The sequence below is a fragment of the Prionailurus viverrinus genome, chromosome B4 (genome assembly GCF_022837055.1).
Source record: "Prionailurus viverrinus isolate Anna chromosome B4, UM_Priviv_1.0, whole genome shotgun sequence".
NCBI lineage: Eukaryota > Metazoa > Chordata > Mammalia > Carnivora > Felidae > Prionailurus > Prionailurus viverrinus.
The window spans coordinates 123,724,557-123,746,237 of record NC_062567.1 but is presented as its reverse complement, the minus strand read 5'-3'; the positions used below and the strand labels follow the sequence as shown (position 1 = coordinate 123,746,237).

Genomic DNA, 21,681 nt, shown 5'->3' with positions numbered 1-21,681 from the left:
CCACTACAACTAAATTCTTCGGAATAAAGAACTAAAGAAACACAGAGCATAGAAGCAAGGATGCAAATCAAACTGCCAAGTAGGGCAATTCCCAGTGAAAAGCTGGCTTACCAGTGCTTCCTTCTCCCTTCATGGCTCGCATGAGCTCATTGGCCCGCTCCTGACAGTGCAGGGATTCTAATAGGTAGAGCACGTAGTCGTCAAACATCAAGTGAATTAAGTGAAAAGACCCTGGTGGGAGAAGATCCAAACAGAAAGGTAAGTCATGGCAGTGCACGTACGCCCCTCCACCTGGTTAACAGCCCGTGTTGTTGGGCTTGTACTCTAATGCTCTGTTCAAGACTCTCACTCCCTACTCCATTATCATCTCCACATGGTCAAAAGTTGCTCTTCTTTGCTGTGTCCTCAGCCTAGCCTAGTGCTCGACATAAGGTAAATGGCACTAACGCTTTGTAGCAAGTGCGTCTTTTTCCTTGCTCAAACTAGCTCATCAAAAATGGTGCCCATTGAGCCATCCGTCCAAATGTTTCTGAGCCCTCACATACCCACTGGCCTCGTCCTCATTTGAGCACCACTTACTGTGTTCAGTGTGTGTTGACATGGTGTCTTTCATTTTTATCTCTTCTACAAGTATGTCCTATTTCCCTGATTGGACTTTAAGGATATCCATGGCAGAGATTTTGCCTTCTAGTTCACTATACCAATGTTACCTGACAGGATTCCAGAAGCAGAACTGAAGATTGAAATAACAACTGAATTATTTCCTTAAATGTTTCTGAGACCTTTGTTTAACACACGGTTCTCAGAAAAGGTATTAGATTGGGGCGCCTGGGTGGCTCAGTCAGTTGAGCGTCTGACTCTGGCTCAGGTCACGATCTCGCGGTCCGTTGAGTTCGAGCCCCGCATCGGGCCCTGTGCTGACAGCTCAGAGCCTGGAGCCTGCTTCGGATTCTGTCTCCCTCTCTCTCTGCCCCTCCCCCGCTCACGCCCTGTCTCTCTCTCTCTCAAAAATGAATAAATGTTAGAAAAGGTATTAGATTGGAAATATGGTATTCTCAAATAAGACTCTTCATTCTTAATTTAGAGTAGACTGTTTCATAAAAAGGGATGTGATCATCTTAAGACATTTTTCCAATGTGCCAGTCTCTGTGTTCAAAGTCTTATATTCTCTAACTTAATCTCTTACCACCCTGTAAGATAGGTACTTTCATTCTTACTATAATACATTATTTCAAAACCATCTTTTCTGGCATGTCATGCTGCCACCATGGACAGTGGAATGATCCACATATGGAAGGGGCTCAGTTAATGTCTGCTGTAATCAAGCCTCAGGAATGCCAGGGTCAGAGGGGCCAAACCTTCATCTCTGGTCTCACGTTTCCAACTCCCAAGGGAACATCTCCATGTGGATATTCTACTTCTCACGAAATGTCCAAAACTTCTCACCCACCTATCCTACAAGCTGACCTCCTCTTCCCATTTCCCTCCAGTCTGCTTTTTTAGAGGACCTCTGAGACTCTCTGGTATTACTTATACTGTGATTCCATCAGCACCACCACCACTATTATTATCCTCGTCATCATTGTCATTATCTGCTGAATGCTTACTGTGTGCCAAAACTCTGCTAAGCAATTAACACAGGTCTCCTCCTTACTACAAACAGTGGGGTAGGTGGTACTGTCCTCCCTTATTGAGCAGGAAAGGAGTGTCTCCATTAGGAGTATGTAGGGATTTGCCTCAGTTTGATCTGGCTCCAAAATCTGTTCCCGTTCCCTTACAGATCATCCAGTCCAGTCTGCTCACAGCCCAGATGGGGGAAAAAGGCGTTGGTCCTAGCAGGGCCCTTTGAGTTGGGAGTTATGCCTTTTCAAGTCTCAGTTAGAAGGTGATGGGGCTATAGCTCAAGTTGCACAACTGGTTAGTGTGTAATACTTGTAAGAAATAAGGTGTTAGGGGTCTTCTGGGAGTGATGGGACAGCACCTTTTTGGTGGAATTTACTACCAATTTTCTTTTTAATTCTATCTTCTTGGTGGAACTTATCAATTTTCCTTTGAATTGTACCTGACTTAGACAGACAGACACACACACACACACACACACACACACACACGCACACACACACCACTTTCCATCCACTTCCCCCAAATGGGTCCTGTGAACCACTGAGGAGGTAGCACTGTGGGCAACTGTGTGGGCACTGGATCACTCTGCCCAGGTTGAGATCCAGCTCTGCCACTGCATCACTAAGACCCTGGATGAGTTACCCTTAGTAAATGTTACAAAATCAGCCATTTCTTGAGCCCTTGCTCTGTGGCAAATTCATTATCTGTGTAGATCTGTGTAAATGTGCAGACTTATTGTAACACTTAACCCTCATCACAACTGTAAGAGATAAGGGATACTCTCCTTTTGCAAAGGAGGACATTGAGACTTACAGAGGGAAAGTAAGTGTCCAATGTCACATAATTATTAACTGGAGGAACTGGGACTTGAACCCAAGACTGTCTGATTCTGGAGTTCTTTGATCATTGTACAACACAGCTCTCTAAAAGGGGGGTGGTAAAACCCCTTGTTTTGGTTACAGAAGTACTAACCATAATGAGGAAAGGGACACACTAGATGTTTAATGAATGGTAACTGCTTGTTATTATTATCTGTAAAGTCCCTTTTGCTACTAATGTCCTAAGATCTCATAGGATATCATATCATAATATGATTGCTTTGTCCATATAGTCAAAGAATTCAGAAGAGAACATCAAATACTTCAAAGGAAAGGGTCTCCAAAAATGAAGAAATATTTGCTCCAATGTTGCTCTAGGTCAATAAGGATAGAAAGATAGAAACATGCTGTGAAACAATGAATTAAAATGGAAAACCCTAGATAATGAAAATGGCATTAGTAGTTGTATCACAGGCAAGCACCTTGGAAATCATCCATACACCCTCCTCTTTTATAGACAAGGAAACAAAGATCTGATACGGTGAAGAAATTTGCCTAAAACCACACTGTTAAAAACAGCAGATTGGGGCTTGGAGGCCAGTAATGTTCGGGCTACAGGCTCTCTTCCTTAATGGCTCCAATCAGTTACCCAACTGGTCTGATAATTTTCAATCACTTTTGAACACAGAGTTTGTAGAGCTACTGCTATGTGCCTACTACTGTGCTAAGTGCTCCAAGTACAAAAGAAACCTGAAGCTCAGTTCCTGACTCCACAAAAGCTACAGGGTCCTTTGCAGCAGAAGTCAATCATTAAGACAACTGGGAAACAAACAGTTCAGTACTGGTGGCGGGGGGGGGGGGGGGGAGGGGGAAGAGAGGAGGACGGAGACAGGGTGGGGGGTGTCATGGCCACTGGAGTAGTGCCAGGAGAAGAGGAGGGCAAAGTAAAAAAGGGGATACAGAAAGACACAGAGAGGGTGGGGTGGGGGGAGAGGGGAGAAAGAGAGAAATATCGAAGACAGGCAAGAGGCAGTTGCAGCTAACATCCCCTGCTTTATTTCTCTCCCTAGCACTTATCACCATTACATATACTATATAACCTATTTATCTTTATCATGTGCCTCCCTACACCAGACCGTAAGCTCCATCAATGCAGATGTTTGGGTGTTTTCACTGTTCCCTATACCCAGTGTCTACAACAGTGCCAGGCACAGAGCAGAGGCTCAGTGACTGTCGGTTAGATCAACCAGTCAAATGCCCAAGCACTGTTTACCATATGCACTGTACTAAGTCCCCTTTCCAACACTGTGAGGAGGTATTACTATTGTCTTCAACTAATACATGGGGAAATGAAGGCTCAGAGGGTTTGAACAACTTGCCTAAAGTCACAGAGTTAACATCAGAGCCTGTCATGGAAAAAGGTATTAGGATACAGACAAAGGAGACTTTTGTTGTTGTTGCTACAGGTTAATATAGTTGATCACATTGCATAGAACCAAAGCATTTCTCTTTTCTTATGAAAAATTTCAAACATACAAAAAAGTACACAGAATTTTTAAATGAACATCACTGTATTCAAGTCCTAGCTTTACAATATCTTAATATTTTTACTATATTTGAATCAGATTTGGGTGTTTTTATTTGTTTTTTTAAGTAGGCTCCAAACCCAGGGCAGAGCCCGATGCTGGGCTTGAACTCATGACCCTGAGCTCAAGATCCGAACTGAGGTCAAGAGTCAGATACTTAACTGACAGAGCCACTCAGATGCCCCAGATTTGTTTTTTAATTGAAGATAAAGATGAAGCCTCTGTGTTCTCTTCCTTAATTGTATTTCTCTGCTTTCTTGTGTTCAACCCCTGAGGTAATCACTGACTTGAATCTGGTATTTATTTGTTCACATGCATTTTTCTACTCTTACTATATGTATTTATGTATCCATAAATAACATATGGTATTGTTTTCTGTTTTCAAACTTGATATAAATGGTATCATACTTTACAGAGCATTCTACAACTTTCTTTGGGCAATCTATCCACATGGATGCATATAGCCTAATTTGATGGCCACTGTTTGAATATGCCACAATTTATTCATCCATTCTCCTGTTGATGGAATTTTGGTTGTTTATAATTTTCCACTATTGGAAAATGGCCCTAATGAATATTTTCTGTACCTGTTTCTTGGGTCTGCTGGGTCCAAGAGTTGCCTGCATATTCACTCTTATGAGACAGTGTCAGATAGCTCACCAAAATGTTTTACATTCCTACTGGTAGTATATGAAATATAGTATTTGCCAGTCTGAAGGGTGTGAAATGTTATCTTATTGTGTTTATAGTTTGTATTACTCTAGTTACTAGAAAGGTGTACGTCTCTTCATATGATTATCGTCCATTTGAATTTCCCCTTCTGTGAATTACCTATTCATATTCTCATTTTTCTAGTGGAATATCTGAATAATATTGGGGCATGTGAATTTCTTTGTGGGTATTTAAATAATTTATTTAGAGGGGTTTATTATATATTCTGGATAGTAACCCTTTGTTATATGCACTGCAAAATATGTTCTCCTTCTCTATGACTTTTACCTTTTAACTTTGTTAATGGTGTGCTTATTAATCACAAGTGAAATCCAGATGTGGTTCATTTTTGCAATCTTTTCTTTATGACTGGTCCTTTTTTGTACCTTTTTAAAGAAATAAATTACTATGTCAAGGTCATAAAAATATCATTCCTTATTTTCGTCCAAAGGGTTTAAGGTCTTCCCACCTCCCCCATTTAGATGTTTCTTTTCAGATGTTGTAGAGGAGGGGTCTAATATTTATGTACCCCAAAGTGCTTGTCCAGAAGAAATTTGCCTAATCCACTGACTTTTAATGCCATTTCTGTCATATATACAATCCTCTTGTTTAACAGACAAGGGGAAAAGCATCTGATGAGGCGAAGGCAAGTTTCGTGTCCATCTGTCTTGGGCACCTCTGTTCCGTTTCATTGCTCTATTGGTCTAACTATGTTACAAGCCCATGCTGTCTTACTCCATAACAAACCTGAATATCAGGTAAGTGAGTCCCTATGTCTCGTTCTTCTTTCCCTTCAAAATGTCTTTACGACTCTTGGCCTTTTGAATTTTTACATCAGATTGTCAAAGGGAAAAAGGGACTGGATTGGAATTCTGTTGAATTTATGTATTAGTTAGTAAGATCTCCTTGATGTTGACTCTTTGCAAACACGAGCACGGTATATTTCAATAATAGTTTAAAAAATTCTCCTTGAAGATCTTCAGGCAATTTTTGTCAGAATTATTTTATAGATATCCTTAATTTCTGTTGCTATTTTGAATGGTATATGCCTGCGTATACTTAATATATATTAGTATATACTTAACACTACTTTATACACACACACACACACACACACACACACACACACACACAATTATATTTTCTAATTAGGTTCTGGGTAGTGCTAAGAATGCCAGTGATTTTTAAAAAACTGAATTGAGTAATCCAGTTGAATTCTTATTTGTTCTATTAGTTTGTAGATTGTCTTTTGTCAACCATCATGACATCTGTAACTAAAGGCAATTTTGTGCTTTCTTTTCCAATTCTTACATTTCATTCCCTTTAGTTATTATATTGGCTAGGACTTCCAGTCAATAGTTATTAGAAACAGTGTTAAAGGCATTCTGGTCTTCATGATTTGAGTAAGAAAATTTCTAAAGTTGGAGCACTTGGGTGGCTCAGTTGGTTAAGCATCCAACTTCGGCTCAGGTCATGATCTCATGGTTTGTGAGTTAAAGCCCTGTGTCAGGCTCTCCGCAGTCAGCAAGGAGCCTGCTTTGGATCTTCTGTCCCCTTCCTGCTTTGCTCCTCCCCACCCCCCCACTCTCTCCCTCCCTCTCTTCTCAAAAATAAACAAACATTAAAAAAGAAAACTTCTAAAGTTTTACCAGTTAGTGTCATGTTCACTGCAGATTTTTGGTTGCCCTTTAACATTAAAAAAAAATTCCCCTGTATTCCCAGTTTGCTAAGAGGTTTTTTTTTTTTTTTTTAATAATACTTGGGGAGCTGAATTATATCAAATGCTTTTTTCCCTCTATATCTATAGAGAAGATTATATGATTTTTCTCTTTTCATCTAATACTGTATGTTAGTTTCTTTTCTGACTTTGAATCATACTTGAGTTGTCATAAACCTTATTAATCATGATTTAAAAATGTTTGCTGCTGGATTTGATCTGCTAGTATTTTACTTAGAATGTTTCATCTATATTTATGTGTGGTTGGGTAGGAATTATTTTTCCCCTACCATTCTTCCAAAGTTTTGAAATTGAGGTTGTATTAGCTTCATAATTGAGATGAGATTAGCTTCATGAGTTGTATAGGTTTCCTTTTGTTTTTATTGCCTGAAACATCAATTTTCATAATCATTTTCATTAACTAAGGATTTTATGTTTCTTATAAGTTTAGTAAAAGTTGCCTGTAAAAACACTTACGTCAGATGTTTTTTTGAAGGAAGAGGCTTTTTCATCTACTGTGATGATTATTTGATCTTATTTCTAGCAATCTAATTTTATGTTTTTGTTTACCGTCTTTTATCTATGCTTCTTTTATCTTGCCCTCTCTTTTCATAATTTTCCACTTTCCTTGGCAAATTTTAATTACTTAGTGATGATTCTTAATCTATTAACATATATCCCATACATTTTTAAAGTCCAAACTACTTTTTTTTTCAGCGAAGTCTAAAGTTATTTAATATTCCGAGACAAAAACCTTTATGCTTTAACTGGTCTTTGGAGAGTCTCTTCTCACCATCTCATGTTACATTGTAGCCTAAAACTTGCTTTGACAATTTTTAAACACACAAAAATTAAAAAATTTTTAAATTATAATCAGTAATTAAATGTACTTACAAATTTAAGAATTTCTCTCATCTTAAAATAAGGCCTCCAAATTGTTTGACCTTCCTTCCCTGGAGGAGGGGGGGTGTCTATGTGACCCGCTTCCATCTTGGTAGGTTTGTGACTCCTTTGACCAACACTGTGTGGGGGGGGGAAGGGACACTTTAACTTTGGGGACTGGGTCATAAAAGGCGATGTGGTTCCCCCCTGGAACAGTGAGCTGCGATGTGAGAAGTTTTAACTGTTCAGGGGCCACCATGTGGTGTGGACACTGAGCCACATGAAGTGGCCATCAAAGGCATCCTGATCGCAGTCCTATCTTGAAGTCATCCAAACCCAAGCACAGACATGTATGTGAGGGAAGAAGCCTCCAGATGATTCTAGCCTCTAGCTGTTGATGCCCTACTGTCTTTGAGTGTTCCCATCTGAGGTGCAGAGTAGAGATGAGGTCAGAGGTCATAAAGCAGAGACAAGCCATCCTTGCTGTGCTGTGTCCAAATTCCTGACCCACCAGAATCCGTAAGCATAACAAAAGGACTGTTTTAAGCCACTATGCTTCGGGGTAATTTGTCACACAACAACAATAACTAAAACATGGTTGTTTCTGTTGCCCAGACCTTAGCTATGGCTTTATTTTTCTTCTTGCTGAAATGCATCCTTTCAGTGCTTTTTAAAGTGATGTTCTATGGGGCCAGATTTTCTTAGTCTTTGTAGAACTGACTAGGTCTTTACTTTGCCCTCACTCTTGAATAATGGTTGACAGTTCTTTATTCTCCACAGTTGAAAGATATTATTTCTGGAGTCCCTTCTTACTCATGATAGACTAGTTATTGTTCTGTTCTCTCATAGCTTCAAAAAATATTTTAAATCTTATCAATATGGATTTTTAAAAGTCCACCAGGGAGGATTAAACAAATTTGTCCAGACTTCTGGTGCAATGCGTCTGAGCCCAAGGTGTTTGTGTGAGTTGTGGTAACTGAAGAAGTGTGGGTTTTGTGGCCAGGCAGATCTGATTTTGAAGCAGAGCTCTGGCCCCTTGCTCCCTTGCCATACTGATCTCGGGCGAGACAATTCTCCAAGCTTCCTTTCCACCTCTTATTATCTGCCTTGCAGAGTTAACGGGAGAAGCCAACAGTGGCATGTGCCTCCTAGATGTCTGTTTCAACGAGCGTCATTATCCTGCCTTTGCTCTACGCTCTACCTCAGGCCTCACAGGTTGTTGCAAGAATTAAATGAAAACATGCCCAATATTATGTCTGGTGCATACTAGGCCCTCGGTAAATGTTACCTTGTTTTTTGAGTACTATTCAACAGAAGAAAGTTAGATGAGGTGGTGGCTTAGCAGAAAGAACAGGAGCTCTAGCATGGAAAAGCTTCGGGGTGGGGCGGTGCCCAGCAGAGTCTGTGGTGCGTGCGTGGGCAAGTCCCGTGTCCTCTCTGGTCTGCTTCCCCCGAATACAGGAAAAGTAATTCCTGCCTCCTAGTGCTTGGTGGGGGCCTGGCTGACATGTACAACATTTGGCAGGTTCTGGGTAAGAAAGCCGGGCCCGGCCCTCTAAGCCTGGAGAAGCAGCCTGGAAGGCTCAGTCGTGGCCACCTGGCGTGAGAGCCAATCTCTGACAGGGCTGCTCCTGTATGACCTTCCCAAGCGGGTGAGCTGTGACGCTAAGCCAGCAGACAAGTGCACAAGCAGGTGAACGAACACTTGGGCAGTCTGCAGTCCTGCCCCCTTGGCTGGCAAACACAGGGCCACTTTCAAACCGTTTGATGCCCCAGTCCTTCCAGGAACTACTGTTCTTCCAGATGTTCCTAACAGTGAAATCAGAGGCATTTGGTGAAAACCCGGAGCGAGACGGTAAAGGCACCTGCACTGGCTTGGGGTCCAGGTGTCCTATGAACTGAAATCACAGCAGCAAATGGAAAACACGGGGCATGTGTGTGTTTTAAAAGTAGAAACCCTATTTTCCTCAGCTCCATTAGGATTCAAAGTTCATTGCCTGCCGGTCTACCTTTGCGGTCTAATTTTGCTAGAAACTGCTGCTTACAGCAAAGAAAGAACGTCTGGCTACTTTGGTTCACAGCATAGGCTCTTTCAGCGAGAAGGAATTAGGAAGAAAAGAGTGAAAAGGAATTAAGGAGAAGAAAGGAGTCAACTACCTTTGAAAGAGGCCGTTCTGGGAAGAGGTGGTAGAGACCCGCCGGGGTCATGGTGACAATCCCCACCGTCACGTAGTGGTCAGCCCGCGCCATTCATGGCGGCAAGGATCGTGTGGGAGTTATAAGATAGATGGAGCTGGCCCCTGTGGTTGGGGGAGGGGGCCCGTGAACAGAGGGCTCTTTTTCCTAATTAGCTGTTTTTATACAGGGAACACATGACCCAAACACAACCACCAACTGTGTCTTTGACATATACAGGCAGAAAGGGGGAGCTGGGCTTTTGTCTGCCGCAAATTCTTTCAACTTGTCCGTCACCCAAGCTGCAAAACCCAACAATGAGTCGGATGAGCAGGACCGTTGCAGACAGTTTGCTAAATGGACTTGGAAACAGGTATTATTTCAACCCACTTAGGCTTGGAAAATACTGTAAAAGTGAAATTGGGTTACTATCTCCGTCTTTTCTTTCCTAAGAGATCTGTGACCATTTCTGCCATTTGTCTGAGTTTCCGGTGTGTCCCCAAATAGCACATGGTTCAAAGAGAAATAAACACACTTCAAGTTTTTCTTAGTGATAAATGCAACCCTTTCGTAGAACCCTAACTGTTCTACTGCCCCAACTTCCTTTGTCACATTAACTTAATATGAACCAATGAATTTCAAAGAATACTGCCAAGTGAATTACTTTCCCTGTTGAATGAAGGGTACTCAGTAATATACATAATCAGTTTAAGACCCAGCAAACTGAAGAATAAGGGACAAAGCGAAAAGGGAAGCTGGCTTTGTGGATGTGTGTTATGTATGTATATCGACAGGTGTGATCCTGTTGATTCTTTGATTTTGAAGCAATGAAAAAAATCTCAAATATTTTTCAAACATTCGCCTAACTGAAAGCAGTTACGCACAAGTGATTTTCCCAGAACCAGAGGTAACATGTGCTAACACTAAGTAGGCCGAGCTGGAAGTCATCAAAACGCCATGCTTGAGGGCACTGCCCAGGTAGCAGCCACCAGAGCACTTCCATCCATGGCTCAGAGAGGACGACCCCCATCTGTAGCCATGGCGCAGGCCAGCGCAGAGAACTTCCCAGTGCGGAGATTAAAGAAATCTACAACAAAACACTTCTCCAACTGGGGAAACACAGTCTTTCATGGACAGAGCTGTTTAGAAAAAATAGTGCCGCCTTTGTTTCACTACATACTCACTCCGTTGTATAGCACAACTGGAAAATGGTGACAAGACCATAAAAAGCTGGATGGAAAAGTGTCAAATTAAACCCAGAGTGAAACCCAGAGCTGATTGGCTTAATTGGAGATAATGAGAAATGAAACCACATCTCTGCTTGCAAAGTAAAATAGTGAGCAAGACGCAATTACCCAGAAAACGTACCAACAGCCTTTTGCCGAAATGCCTAGAAATGTGAGGCCAAAGCACTTTGAGATTTCAAATGTCTGGATGATGCCTTAAAGTTTCCCTTCACTTTGCTAATGATGACCTGGACCCAATGCATCATCCATTCTTTCCAGTGACAAGTAGAAAACCACGTCCCACAATGCAGCATAGCAATCGCCCCAAGTTGGTGTTAGGTTCCTGCCTGCGGACCATGATAAGCATCCCTGGGCAGAGATTTCCAGGCCCGTTTATAATGGAAGCAGCAGGTGTGTACTTGGGTAGGGAGGTGAGGAGGACCCAAGGGAAAAAGAACGTAAGAGTCCTCTTCTAGGGATCCGACTGGCGCACACTGTTAAAGAAGCTTTAGCCACTCTCCCCACTGCTGGAGCGTCAATCGAGCCATGTGCAAATGTTCAAACTCAGAGGCTTCTTGTGCTTCCCAGTCTTGGGAAGTGCACACAGTGGAATTCTGCAAAATAGTCCCCGGAAGCAGGATTCCCTGGGGACACCCGGCAACAGGGGTGCACAAACAGTGCTATCTACTCCTCTTTAAGCTCAGATAGTACTCTCTGTGTGAGAAACTGCATTTTCCAATTTGCATGCTTTTTAGCACGCAATGCCATCTTTCTCCCCGGAAGTCCTGATGATGATGTGTCCTTCCAGAACACACACATTTCAGGGTGATGTCCTTGTGGGCCCAGGGACAGGAAGTGAGATCACGGCTGGGTCTGGAGAGGTGGACTTCACGCGTGAAACCCAGAGAAACAGGGTTTGGATATGAGGAGGGCTGGGGTGGCCTTACCAAAGCTGGGGGCACTATGCAAGGTCATGTCCCGGATCACCCTGGTGCCGAAACAGGACCACATCAGGAGGAACTGCTGGGCCACTTTCTTCAGGGACCCTTGTCTCTTGGCAGCCACCTACAAGAAAGTGAACGGCTTAAACAGGGGTCAACTCAACCTTTCCTTTATGACTGTCTGTCTGAAAAATGATAGGAAGGCTTATGGATCTCCAAGTTCAATGCTATGGAACAATGGCTTTTTGACTTTCTGTTTCTACCAGCAAAAATTCACTTTAGAAAATGAAAGCTGATGTCGGGACCCAGTTTACACCGCAGACGAAAGAGAGACGCTGACCTGGCTGAATCAGGGGAAGGAGACTCAGGGTCCTGCCTCCTGCAACCCCCGCCTCCGGAGGGGGCCCAGGCCTCTGCTCAGAACCCCAGGGCTCCGTGGCTGCTGAGGAATGCTCAGACAGCTCAGTGCGGGGCTCTGCATCTCCCAAGTGCCACGAAGGTGAGTGTTGGGGGGCAGTGCCGGGGCTGCTCCTCCCGCTCCAGCTTACCAACCTTCACAACACACCGGTCCACCATGGTGTCTAGCCACTCGATGTAGGACTCGATGGGAGACTGCTCCTCCAGGAGGTGGTCAAACTCCTGGTACACTGTCAAACAAAGGAGAGCCCCCACACGTCACTGCAGCTGTGTCTACACAGAGCCACAGCTTAAAAGATCAAAGGAATAAAACTGAATAAAAACAAAACTCCAGCCTCAACGGAGCACTCAGGCTTCAGAAAGCACACCCCGACTTACCTTTCCAGGCTCATCTTCGCAGCCTGTGAACACCGGAAAGCCCGGCTACCACGGATAGCTTGCATTCCCCCCAACAAACCCTGCTTTTCTCAGGCAGTTCCCTTCGCTCGGACCGTCTGGTTCCTCAGGGCCCAGCCCAGCCGAAATGGCCCTTCTTGTGACATCCTTTTTCCCCTCCCCGGGCCCCTCGCCAGCAGAACTGATCGCTCATCCTCTGTGCTTCCACGGCATTTTATTATCCGTATTCCACCTTTACTGCATCACTGATGCTGTGTTACGGTTGTGAGGGCGGGGGTGTCTCCCATGCCAGCTCTCTGTCCGACCTTTTTCTTAGCTGAGGCCGTCCCTAGCCTCACACAGCCGTTATCCAGGACGTGCTTCCTTGCACGAACGGGCACAGACATCGCAGCTCCCTTGCTCTCTGCCTCATGGTAGGGCTTCTGAACCACAGCTACGTTGGGCAAATAGCTCTAACCAGCCTCTCGGAGCTTGGTATGTAGCAGATGCTTACTCACTGTTCACAGCGTAAAGGAGACAATCTCCACGCCCTTAGTTTCTGCACTAGTAACAGGAGGACCCTTGTACCACTGATAGCCTGTCTTCAGCTGCATGTCAGGTAACTGAGTCTGGAAGGGCTGTGTGATTGGTGAAGTCAGCAGAAAACAGAAACACTGCTGTGGTTTGGAACATCTCTTCTGATTGCCGTTTCTGTGGTTTGGTTTTTTTTTTTTTTTTTTTTTACATGTGGAGCTCAGTAAACCAAACCATGCATTCAGACCCACATGTTTCTAGAGTTTTAAATTTGCCTGGGAGGTTTCCGTCGTCCCATTCTGTGGGCCTGGCCAATGCATTCCATTTTCCTGAGCTGAGGACTGCCACAGAGGTCAGCTGCTGGGGCCAGGAGATCCAGACAGTTTAGAATGAGAAGGGGCTGAATGAGAAGTCTGCTGAATTGGTATCTGCGTCCTCTTATGGACGAGGAAGCTATGTCCCAACGAGATTAAGTGACCCCTCAAAGGCAAAGGATAAGTGAGGGCGGCCAGAGCAGGGACTGGAGCCCATGCCTCTGACTTCCCTGATGTTCCCATTCTCCTGATAGCACTATCACCTCGCAGGTGGTGAGGCAAATGCTTGCGGCTGACATTTACGGGGTTCTTGCTGTGTGCCAGGCACTTCCCTAATGACACGGACACTCTCACCCCACCTACAGCAACCTCGAGAATGTGATACAGCAGTTGCTCAAATGTTTGTTGAATGAACGGATGAACAACCTGAGAAGGCAGGTATGATTTCTACTTCCCATTTTACAGATGAGGAAGTGGAGGCACTCGGAGGTGAGTGACTTTCTGAAGGTCTCACAGCTAGTGAATAGGAGAGGCAGGTTTCAAACACAGCCTGACTTGACGCTCTCCTCCTAACCCTGGCACTGTACCGGCTCCACACTGTGTGCCAGGCACCCACACGGTGCGCATGCTGCCCCATTTAATCCCTCCACATTGTCCCCGTGTCAGAGACTTGGAAGCCAGGGTCACAGTACACTGGAGCCAGGGTTTGAATCAAGGTCTGCTGGGCACCCCGACTGTCTGCTCTTACCACAGTTATTCTCATCAGTCTGCCCAAGTCCTGATGTGCACTTGTGAATTAAGGGGAGCCTTCCCAGGCACGGCCTGATTCACAGAGGTGATGGAAACCCCCCTGAAGCAGGAACGTGTAGGTTTGACAACTAGCTGTAAGGAAAGGTCGATGCACACACACCATTGGTGCAGCACACAGCTGTGTTCAGGAACTTACTTCTCAGCTGTCTGGTGGGAGCTGCAGGATGATGCTTGTGTGCCGGGCCACCTGCCTTGAGGGCTGGTGCCCTTGCTCAATCCCCCCTGTTCCAGGCACTGCATCATATGGCATGTCCTCCTTGGAAACGTTCAACCATTCGTAAATTACTTGTTTGATTTCTGATTGGCCATTAGCTCTAAGCTCTACATGGGAAGGGCAGTATCCATATTATTCACTGCTTTTTGTCCAGCTTCTAACACAGTGCCTGGCCCAGGACAGGCATTCAGCAAGAACTAGCTAGGTGGACTGAACCTCGTCACCCCCTTCCATTAGAAGAAGAGTATGATCATGGGTCTAAAAGGTACTGTTCGATCCCAGGTCTAAGAGAACTTGAAGAGAAAACTCCCCAAAGTTCCTTCTTGGAGATGCTGCAGTAACATCCGAGGGGCTCCAGCAAAGGCTCAGAGCCTGGTCCCCAAAGCAAGTGATGGTGACTTTCCCCTGTGCATTTCCCCTTTGTTTTCCTCCACAAAAGGTGCTGAGTGGGGAAGACAGCGCGGTCTCATGCTGTTGGGAGTCGTATCATTCTGGGTTTCTGCTCATCTGTTAGGCCCTGCATAGACATTACTGGCACCTGTCCATGGCTGGCCTGGGACGAGACCCTAGGGACACAACCATCAGGGGTACAGCTAGTGCTGTTAGGGGGCAGACACCAGTGCTTTCCATTGGCCTTGTAGCGGGCAATAGGGACAAACAGAACAGGAGGCATGATCGCAAGAACTTGGAAAGACCCTGAAGTTTCTGGGACTTGCCCATATCTCATATTTTGTCTCCTCTGCTCTTCCCAGTGGGCAACACCAGTACGTGGTGGTGACACGCAGGTTTGAGCGCAGCCCTGTCACCTGGGGTGAGGCTGACCACTCTCTGGGACTGAGTCTGGTCCTCTGTAAAACGGGGGTGGTGGGTATCTTCCCCATGGGCTGATGTAGAGAATTAATGAGATCCCGAGTGTGGTAGGTCTGACACAGACTAGGCAGTCTGTGAGCTCAGTCATTATTTTCGGGAGCATCTCTAAAGCTCTTACCAGGGGAAAGCAGGCTGGGGGCTGCTGTGGAAGATGGGACAGTGTCCATGGAGCTCTGGGGAAGAAGCCCTAGGGAAGGTCCAAGGGGTTCAGGTTTCAGCTGTTCCAGGTGCTTTTGGAAAGGGCTCAGTGGGAAAGAGGCCCCTAAGAGGAACTTCCTTGTTTATAAACGCCACATGCTTAGGCTGGCTGAAGAAGGTTCCCTCACGAGGACACACAGAAGGCATATACAGGAAATCTGAGGGGCCTGGGGCTCTTGGGAGAACAGACCCCTCTTCTCGGGATACAGCCACTGTGCAGCTTCCTGAATAATGTACTGTCAGGATCTGGGGCCTCACCCCACTCGGAAGGTAAGAGCACCCCAGCTGTCACATCCCCCCCACCTCCAGCCATACTCAGCACCCACCTTCCTGAGAGCTGGTGGGAGGAGTGTGGACTCACCGTTCCATACTCCTCTCCTCCAGAGGCATGAGAAAGGAAGGCTGAGCACTGAGGAAGTTGCCAGTAGACCCCCATCTGGGGCGGCCGGGTGCAGGATGCCCTGGGCAGCAGGCTGTGGGGGCGTTTGAGGAACAGCAGAGATGTGCTGACAGCGGTCATGGTCTCTGGCCTCCTCAAGTCCTCCACTACTAAGAACAACCAACCTGACCTTATCCAGAGAACACGAGGAGCAGTATTCCTCCAGTCTTGGTCCACAGGGACGTGAACATATATGCACAGAGGTAAACCACCATCCATTCCTTCTCCAACATTTACTGTGATTGAAAGGTTCACCTGCCAATAGGTGGGCTGACTGACCCTCTGCTGAAAAACAGGCAGCCCGTCTGCCTCCAGGCTGACATACACTCAGACAGACAACAAGCTTTTGTTCTCATTTTTGTATGCCACCTATGGAACTATTTCTGGCACCGAAGGGTCACATCCGGAGCCTTTTGCATAACACTGTGTGCTGCCCAACTGGACCAGGCCCCCTTTTCCCCAGCAATGTTGACACATGTCCTTTTAAATCAATTAGCCCTCCCATCTGGGCTGACCCATTTAACAGGAACAATAAGAGGGAAGGGATCCTAGGGGGAAGGACAGGGTGGGACTCTCACTTAAGTATTTACCAAGATACATTTTCTTTCTTTCTTTCTTTTAAAAACAAAACCAGAAAAGACACAATCCTTGGTGGAACATCTTACACTGGATGATGAGTTTCCGGTGCTCGTCGCGGGAGTCTTCCATGGTGTAGAGGGTTTGCTTGGTGATGCTGTTGAGATCCACGTTCCTCCAGTCTTCCAGCATTTGGAATGTGATGTCTGCACTGTGGATTACTGTCCGAGATGCCTATAATCCAATCCAATCAACTCATTAGCTCATGGGTTGTTAGGTTAAAACCCCTGCATGTTATTTTCTTTTTAATGAATCTGAATATGGTATTTTGCAAACTACTTTGAAATTAACTAAGGAAAACTCAATTTCAGGAAATCAGCAGATAAGCCCATAACTCAGAAGACCCATACACTCTTTTCCCTTGTGGCTCTCTTTTCTCATCTTTATAAAACATTACTCTAGGGTGGCCTAGGCTAGACCAAACCCTGCTGTTCCCAGTCCCTTTGGTCTTGACCCCTGGGGAACAATGGGATGAAGCCCAGAGATCTGTCAGCCTTCTGATGTAAGCCTGTGGGATGGGAGCTCTGTGCTTAATGATGTGTCTCTAGTGCCTGAGAAGCAACGGGCTCAGACCTGGGAATGGACCTGCTACCTGTGGGCCTATGGTAGCTTTAATCCCCCAAATTTTATAACGTGTGTTTTTCATATGAATGCATTCTGAAGCAGTTTATGGTCTGGCTTTCTATTTTTGCTTTTTGGTTTTTAGGTAACTATAGTGATGAAAACAAGTATGAATAACTGAGAGGGAAGGAAAGGGAGACAACACCTTAAGACTCAGTTGCTTATTAATATGTCTGTGGTGTATATATGTGTGTGTGTGTGTGTGTGTGTGTGTGCACGCACATGTGCATGCATGCACATGCTCCAGCACAGGCTTAACCTGTGGTTTCCTCAGCAAACCCTCATGACTGGAAAACTTAAATTTGCAAGTTGGAACAATATTTGGAACCACCGAGTTGGAACAATACTGATAAAAGTAAAGAAACATTTCCAGAATCATCTCCTTCACCTGCATATTTAAAAAAATGTCTTTATAAAATGGAAAACAAAAGATTTCCAATACACAATGGACATTAAAAGTCTCTTAATGCTTGTGAATTTCCAGACAAAGGTAAATACTGATAACCCCTTTTACCCACAAACTGTCCAAGGACAAGTAAACTCCTGCTTAAATCACTACAGAACTCTTTGAAGGTCAGAGGCCTAAACTATATGAATATATGAATATATGAGTTGGGTTAGTCTCTAATGATAATCAAAACAACTAAATGTAACGGTCTGGTATTCTGGACTAAAATATACTTAGTTCAAATCCTGGCCTTGCTGCTAACCAACTGACTGATTTGGGGCAGGCTAACAGATTCATCTCCGTTTCCTGATCTATAAAATGGAGATGTCCTAGTGTCTGCCTCTTAAGGAGGGCTTCCGTTTGAGGACTCCTTAAGATAACGTTTGAGAGAGCATCAAATCCTAACCACTAGACCACCAGGGAACCTTCCCTGAGATAATGTTTGCAAAGGGCACAGTTTAGGGGTAAGAACTCAATAAAGGAGCTGCTGTTATTTGGATCTGTTCTCTTTGTGGTGAGGCAGGGACACATCAGGGCCGTGGCACATGGCATCCCTGCCAGCTAGAGGTTTCTTCTCTCACCCTGCCATCACGTCACAACTGAAATGTCACACCCACGGACAGGCCTTCTCTAAGCACTCTATCTAAATTGGACTTACATGCTCCATTACTCTCTATTTCCACTTTGTTTCCTTCATAACACTTATCACTTTTAATTGGTTTTTGTTTAAATGTTTTTGTTTTTGTTTTTCTGCTGAGGGCAAGTATCACTAAACACAGTGTCTGGCATACAGTAGGCACTCAAAAGACTTTGTGGAATGAACCGTTGAGCTAGGAATGCCAAGTTGCTTGCTTAGTATATCTGAAAGGGCCTGGGTATTTAGAGCCTGGGTTTAAGTGTTACTTGTATGTGTTTAGGAAAGCTCGCTGGCATATTAGTTAAGATGTTCGATGGTGTTTCATTCCTATCACCAGCCCCAGTTCCTTTGGGCGATCCAGAAATGTGTCTGAGCGCTGTCCTGTGAAGACGGAAAGGTAGCATTTATACGAATTAAAATATGCACTGTCTGTGTGGGAAGTGGAGAGAGTGCACAGGTGTGTGCAGATGGCTGTAGGTACAGATATGGATATTTTTACCTATGCGTGCATTAAAGGGTCAAAGGCTTTCCTAAACTGTCTGAGCTGAGGAGGGAGGCACCAAAGCCAAGCCTAGTTCTCTGATACATCCCAAGCCCAGCTCTTCCGAGCTGGGGAAAGAACCAGAAGGCATACACCCTTGGACATATGGCAGTGTTTTTCTATTTTGCCAATATTTGTTTTCTCTCCCAAATCCCACTAATCTGTCAGCCTCTGCCCCATCCTGAACAGTGCCCAGGTATGGCCTCTCTCCCAGGCAGCAGAAACACAGAAGCGTTTCCCTCTGGTTTTCAAACCACCCACTGTGCCATTGACACCAGGGGCAGGGCAGGAAGAGTGAGTGCTTGTGGGTGTAGTTTTGTATTTTCGCAGTCCCGGCTGGGAGGCTTCCTTCAGGCCACTCTAAGCAGAAACCCCTTCCTTCAACCTTGACCTTGAATAACTGGCACCAACCCAGAACAAGCAGTATAAGGGAGAGGAGGCAAACCCAACACAGAGAGGGCAGGCAAGTGACAATGTGAGTGAGGTGGGCCAGCCAAGTATGACACGAAGTGGGGCTGACAGGGAGCACAGTGCCTGCTGGGGAGCTCAGCCCATCCACTTGATCCCTGACCTCAGAAATGTGCTGCTAGGGCTGTTTTGCTATCATCTTCCAGTTTCAACTTTTAATAAGGAAGTAAAAACAAGTTTGGAACACATGCAAACCACCCACCTGAGGGCCCATCTGCAGCCACCAGTTTGCCCCTTCTGCTTTAAGATCATTGATATTTCTTTTTAAATGTAATGTTTGCTTATTTTTGAGAGAGAGAGAGAGAGAGAGAGAGAGAGAGAGAGAGAGAGCAAGCATGAGCAGGGGAGGGGCAGAGTGAGGTCGGGGGATGGGGGCAGGCAGAGGATCCCAAGCAAGCTCCATGCTGACAGCAGAGAGCCTGGATGCGGGGCTTGAACCCATGGAATTGTGAGATCATGACCTGAACCCAGTCGGAAGCTTAACTGGCTGAGCCACCCAGGTGCCCCTGAGATCACTGATATTTTAATGAATGTTTACAGGCTGCCTTAATAGACTAAGATTCCCTTCCTTAAGGTACAAACGCAAGGTTTTATACCATCAAGTTACAACTAAGGAGTTAAGAGTGGGCTCTTCCACATTTCATTGTACACATTTTTGTTATTTTTGAATTTTTTATAGTAAGCATATGTCACTTCTGTGCTAAAAAGAACAAAAATCTGGAAAAAATAAATAAAAGTGGGCAAATACTTAACATACTGTGTACAGGCTTTGAACTCTTCTGAATGACACATACGTAACAAACCATGCTCTTTATCTGTTTGCATCATTTCTCTCTGTGGCTCACAACTGGGGGGGATGCAGTCTCTGGAGACATTCCTGACTGTCACAACCAGGGTGGTACCTGGGGGTGGGTGGTGCTTTTGGCATCTGGGCACTCGCATGCGGGTAGAGGCCAGGGATGCTACTAAATTATCTCCAGTGCACAAAACGACTCCCCACAGCAAAGAATTATCCAGTCTCAGATGTCAACGGTGGCTGAGAAATCCCGATTTACTGAAGGGAAACGCAAGCTTGGGCACCAGAGAATATGTCCGAAGGGTTAAGGGGCAACTGACATCAGAAATTATTTTGTGTATTAGTCTCAACTATTTAGTGATTGCCTAATGTTTTTATTCTTTATCAGTAGAAATTAAAGGTAACAGTAGGACTGTATCAAGCACCTACTGTACTGTATTAAATTATTAAACAGCCATACCCTGACAGATCCTCTCAGGAGTTGTTTTCATGATTTGTCTCCCATTTGCAATGACTTCGTGGTCATTAGAACACATGACACAGGACACATACCTGGCAGAGATGATTCAGTGATGTCTGCCGTCTCAGAATTTGGGAAAACCTTCTCGACACTGCAAGAGAAAAGCATTAGCTTAAAATATTGGCATGCTGTATGGTCCCACCCCGGATTTTCCAGGGACAGAATTCAAAAAGTAGCTTATTTCCCTAAATTTGTCTCACCGTCCAACCCCATTTTATGCACCCACTGGCAAAACTCTGCATTTGATTCTTTGTTCTCCCATGTGGACAACTATTCCCTAAAATGGCGATATTTGGGGTACATATTTCAAAGTCACCAGCCTGCCACACTGGCAGGTGTGAGAAATAGTGGTGTCAATCAACCGTGAGTAAAAGCAATTATTTACTTGTCTTTCATTTCGCTAATTGCAAGCTCCATCACTTCTCCCCATAAATAATTGCTGGAATCGAGTGGAAGCTTTGAAGAGGGCCCTGTAAAAGTAGTATATCTAATAGGGAAACCTGATTGAGCCTCAGTGGTGTGTGGCACTAGGGGCCGCTTTTAGGATGAAATCCTGGGCTGCACCTTGAACGTGGCTTTGCATTCATAATCGGCCATTTTTATCAAATCATCTCCATGATCTATTTGCATGTTTTGATGATCCTGTTTACTATGGTGATATAGTGTGTGTGTGTGTGTGTGTGTGTGTGTGTATATATATATATTATATACATAGAGAGAGAGAGAAAGAGAGAGAGAGTATATAGCTGATGGTTTGAAGTGGGGTGATCTTAAATCTGCAGATTTCAGGACAGCAGGCAAGCCACGTCCCAGTCCCAGGTCTTCATTCCTGCAGAGCTGTCTGGAATGGCGTGTGTTTCCCCTCCTTGCACATTCTCCAAGTGCACCCGAGGTTCCCTGGGCAGAGCGGGTTCCTGCAGGCACCCACAGGTGGAGGGCCCAACAGAACTCCAGGCTGCCAACTTTCAACAGGTTTGTTTGGTCAGCACAATTAAAACGGGTGCAGGGCATTCTTCTCATTAATTTCTGAACTGGTCAAGAAACAGAAATTTCCCTGGGATTATTCTAATTTGTACTCAGAGCCAGCTTGGTTTGAAAAATAGGGCGTGGGGTGGAGGAATGGACTGGGGGGGGGGGGCTCGGGGCACAGATGAACTTCTAATT

General features: G+C 44.9%; 1 protein-coding gene across 6 annotated transcripts in view; it reads right to left on the bottom strand.

Annotated features, from left to right (window-relative positions):
- The window catches only part of RFX4 (regulatory factor X4), a 161,180-nt gene that overhangs the window by 25,604 nt on the left and 113,895 nt on the right, over positions 1-21,681 (bottom strand). For all 6 annotated transcript variants that reach the window (XM_047868357.1, XM_047868356.1, XM_047868352.1 and 3 more), the window contains 5 exons: positions 20,550-20,608; positions 16,516-16,660; positions 12,232-12,326; positions 11,686-11,803; positions 112-231 (listed from right to left, as the gene is read on the bottom strand). In XM_047868357.1, the coding sequence (XP_047724313.1) occupies positions 112-231; positions 11,686-11,803; positions 12,232-12,326; positions 16,516-16,660; positions 20,550-20,608 (537 nt within the window). The remainder of the gene's footprint in view (positions 1-111; positions 232-11,685; positions 11,804-12,231; positions 12,327-16,515; positions 16,661-20,549; positions 20,609-21,681) is intronic.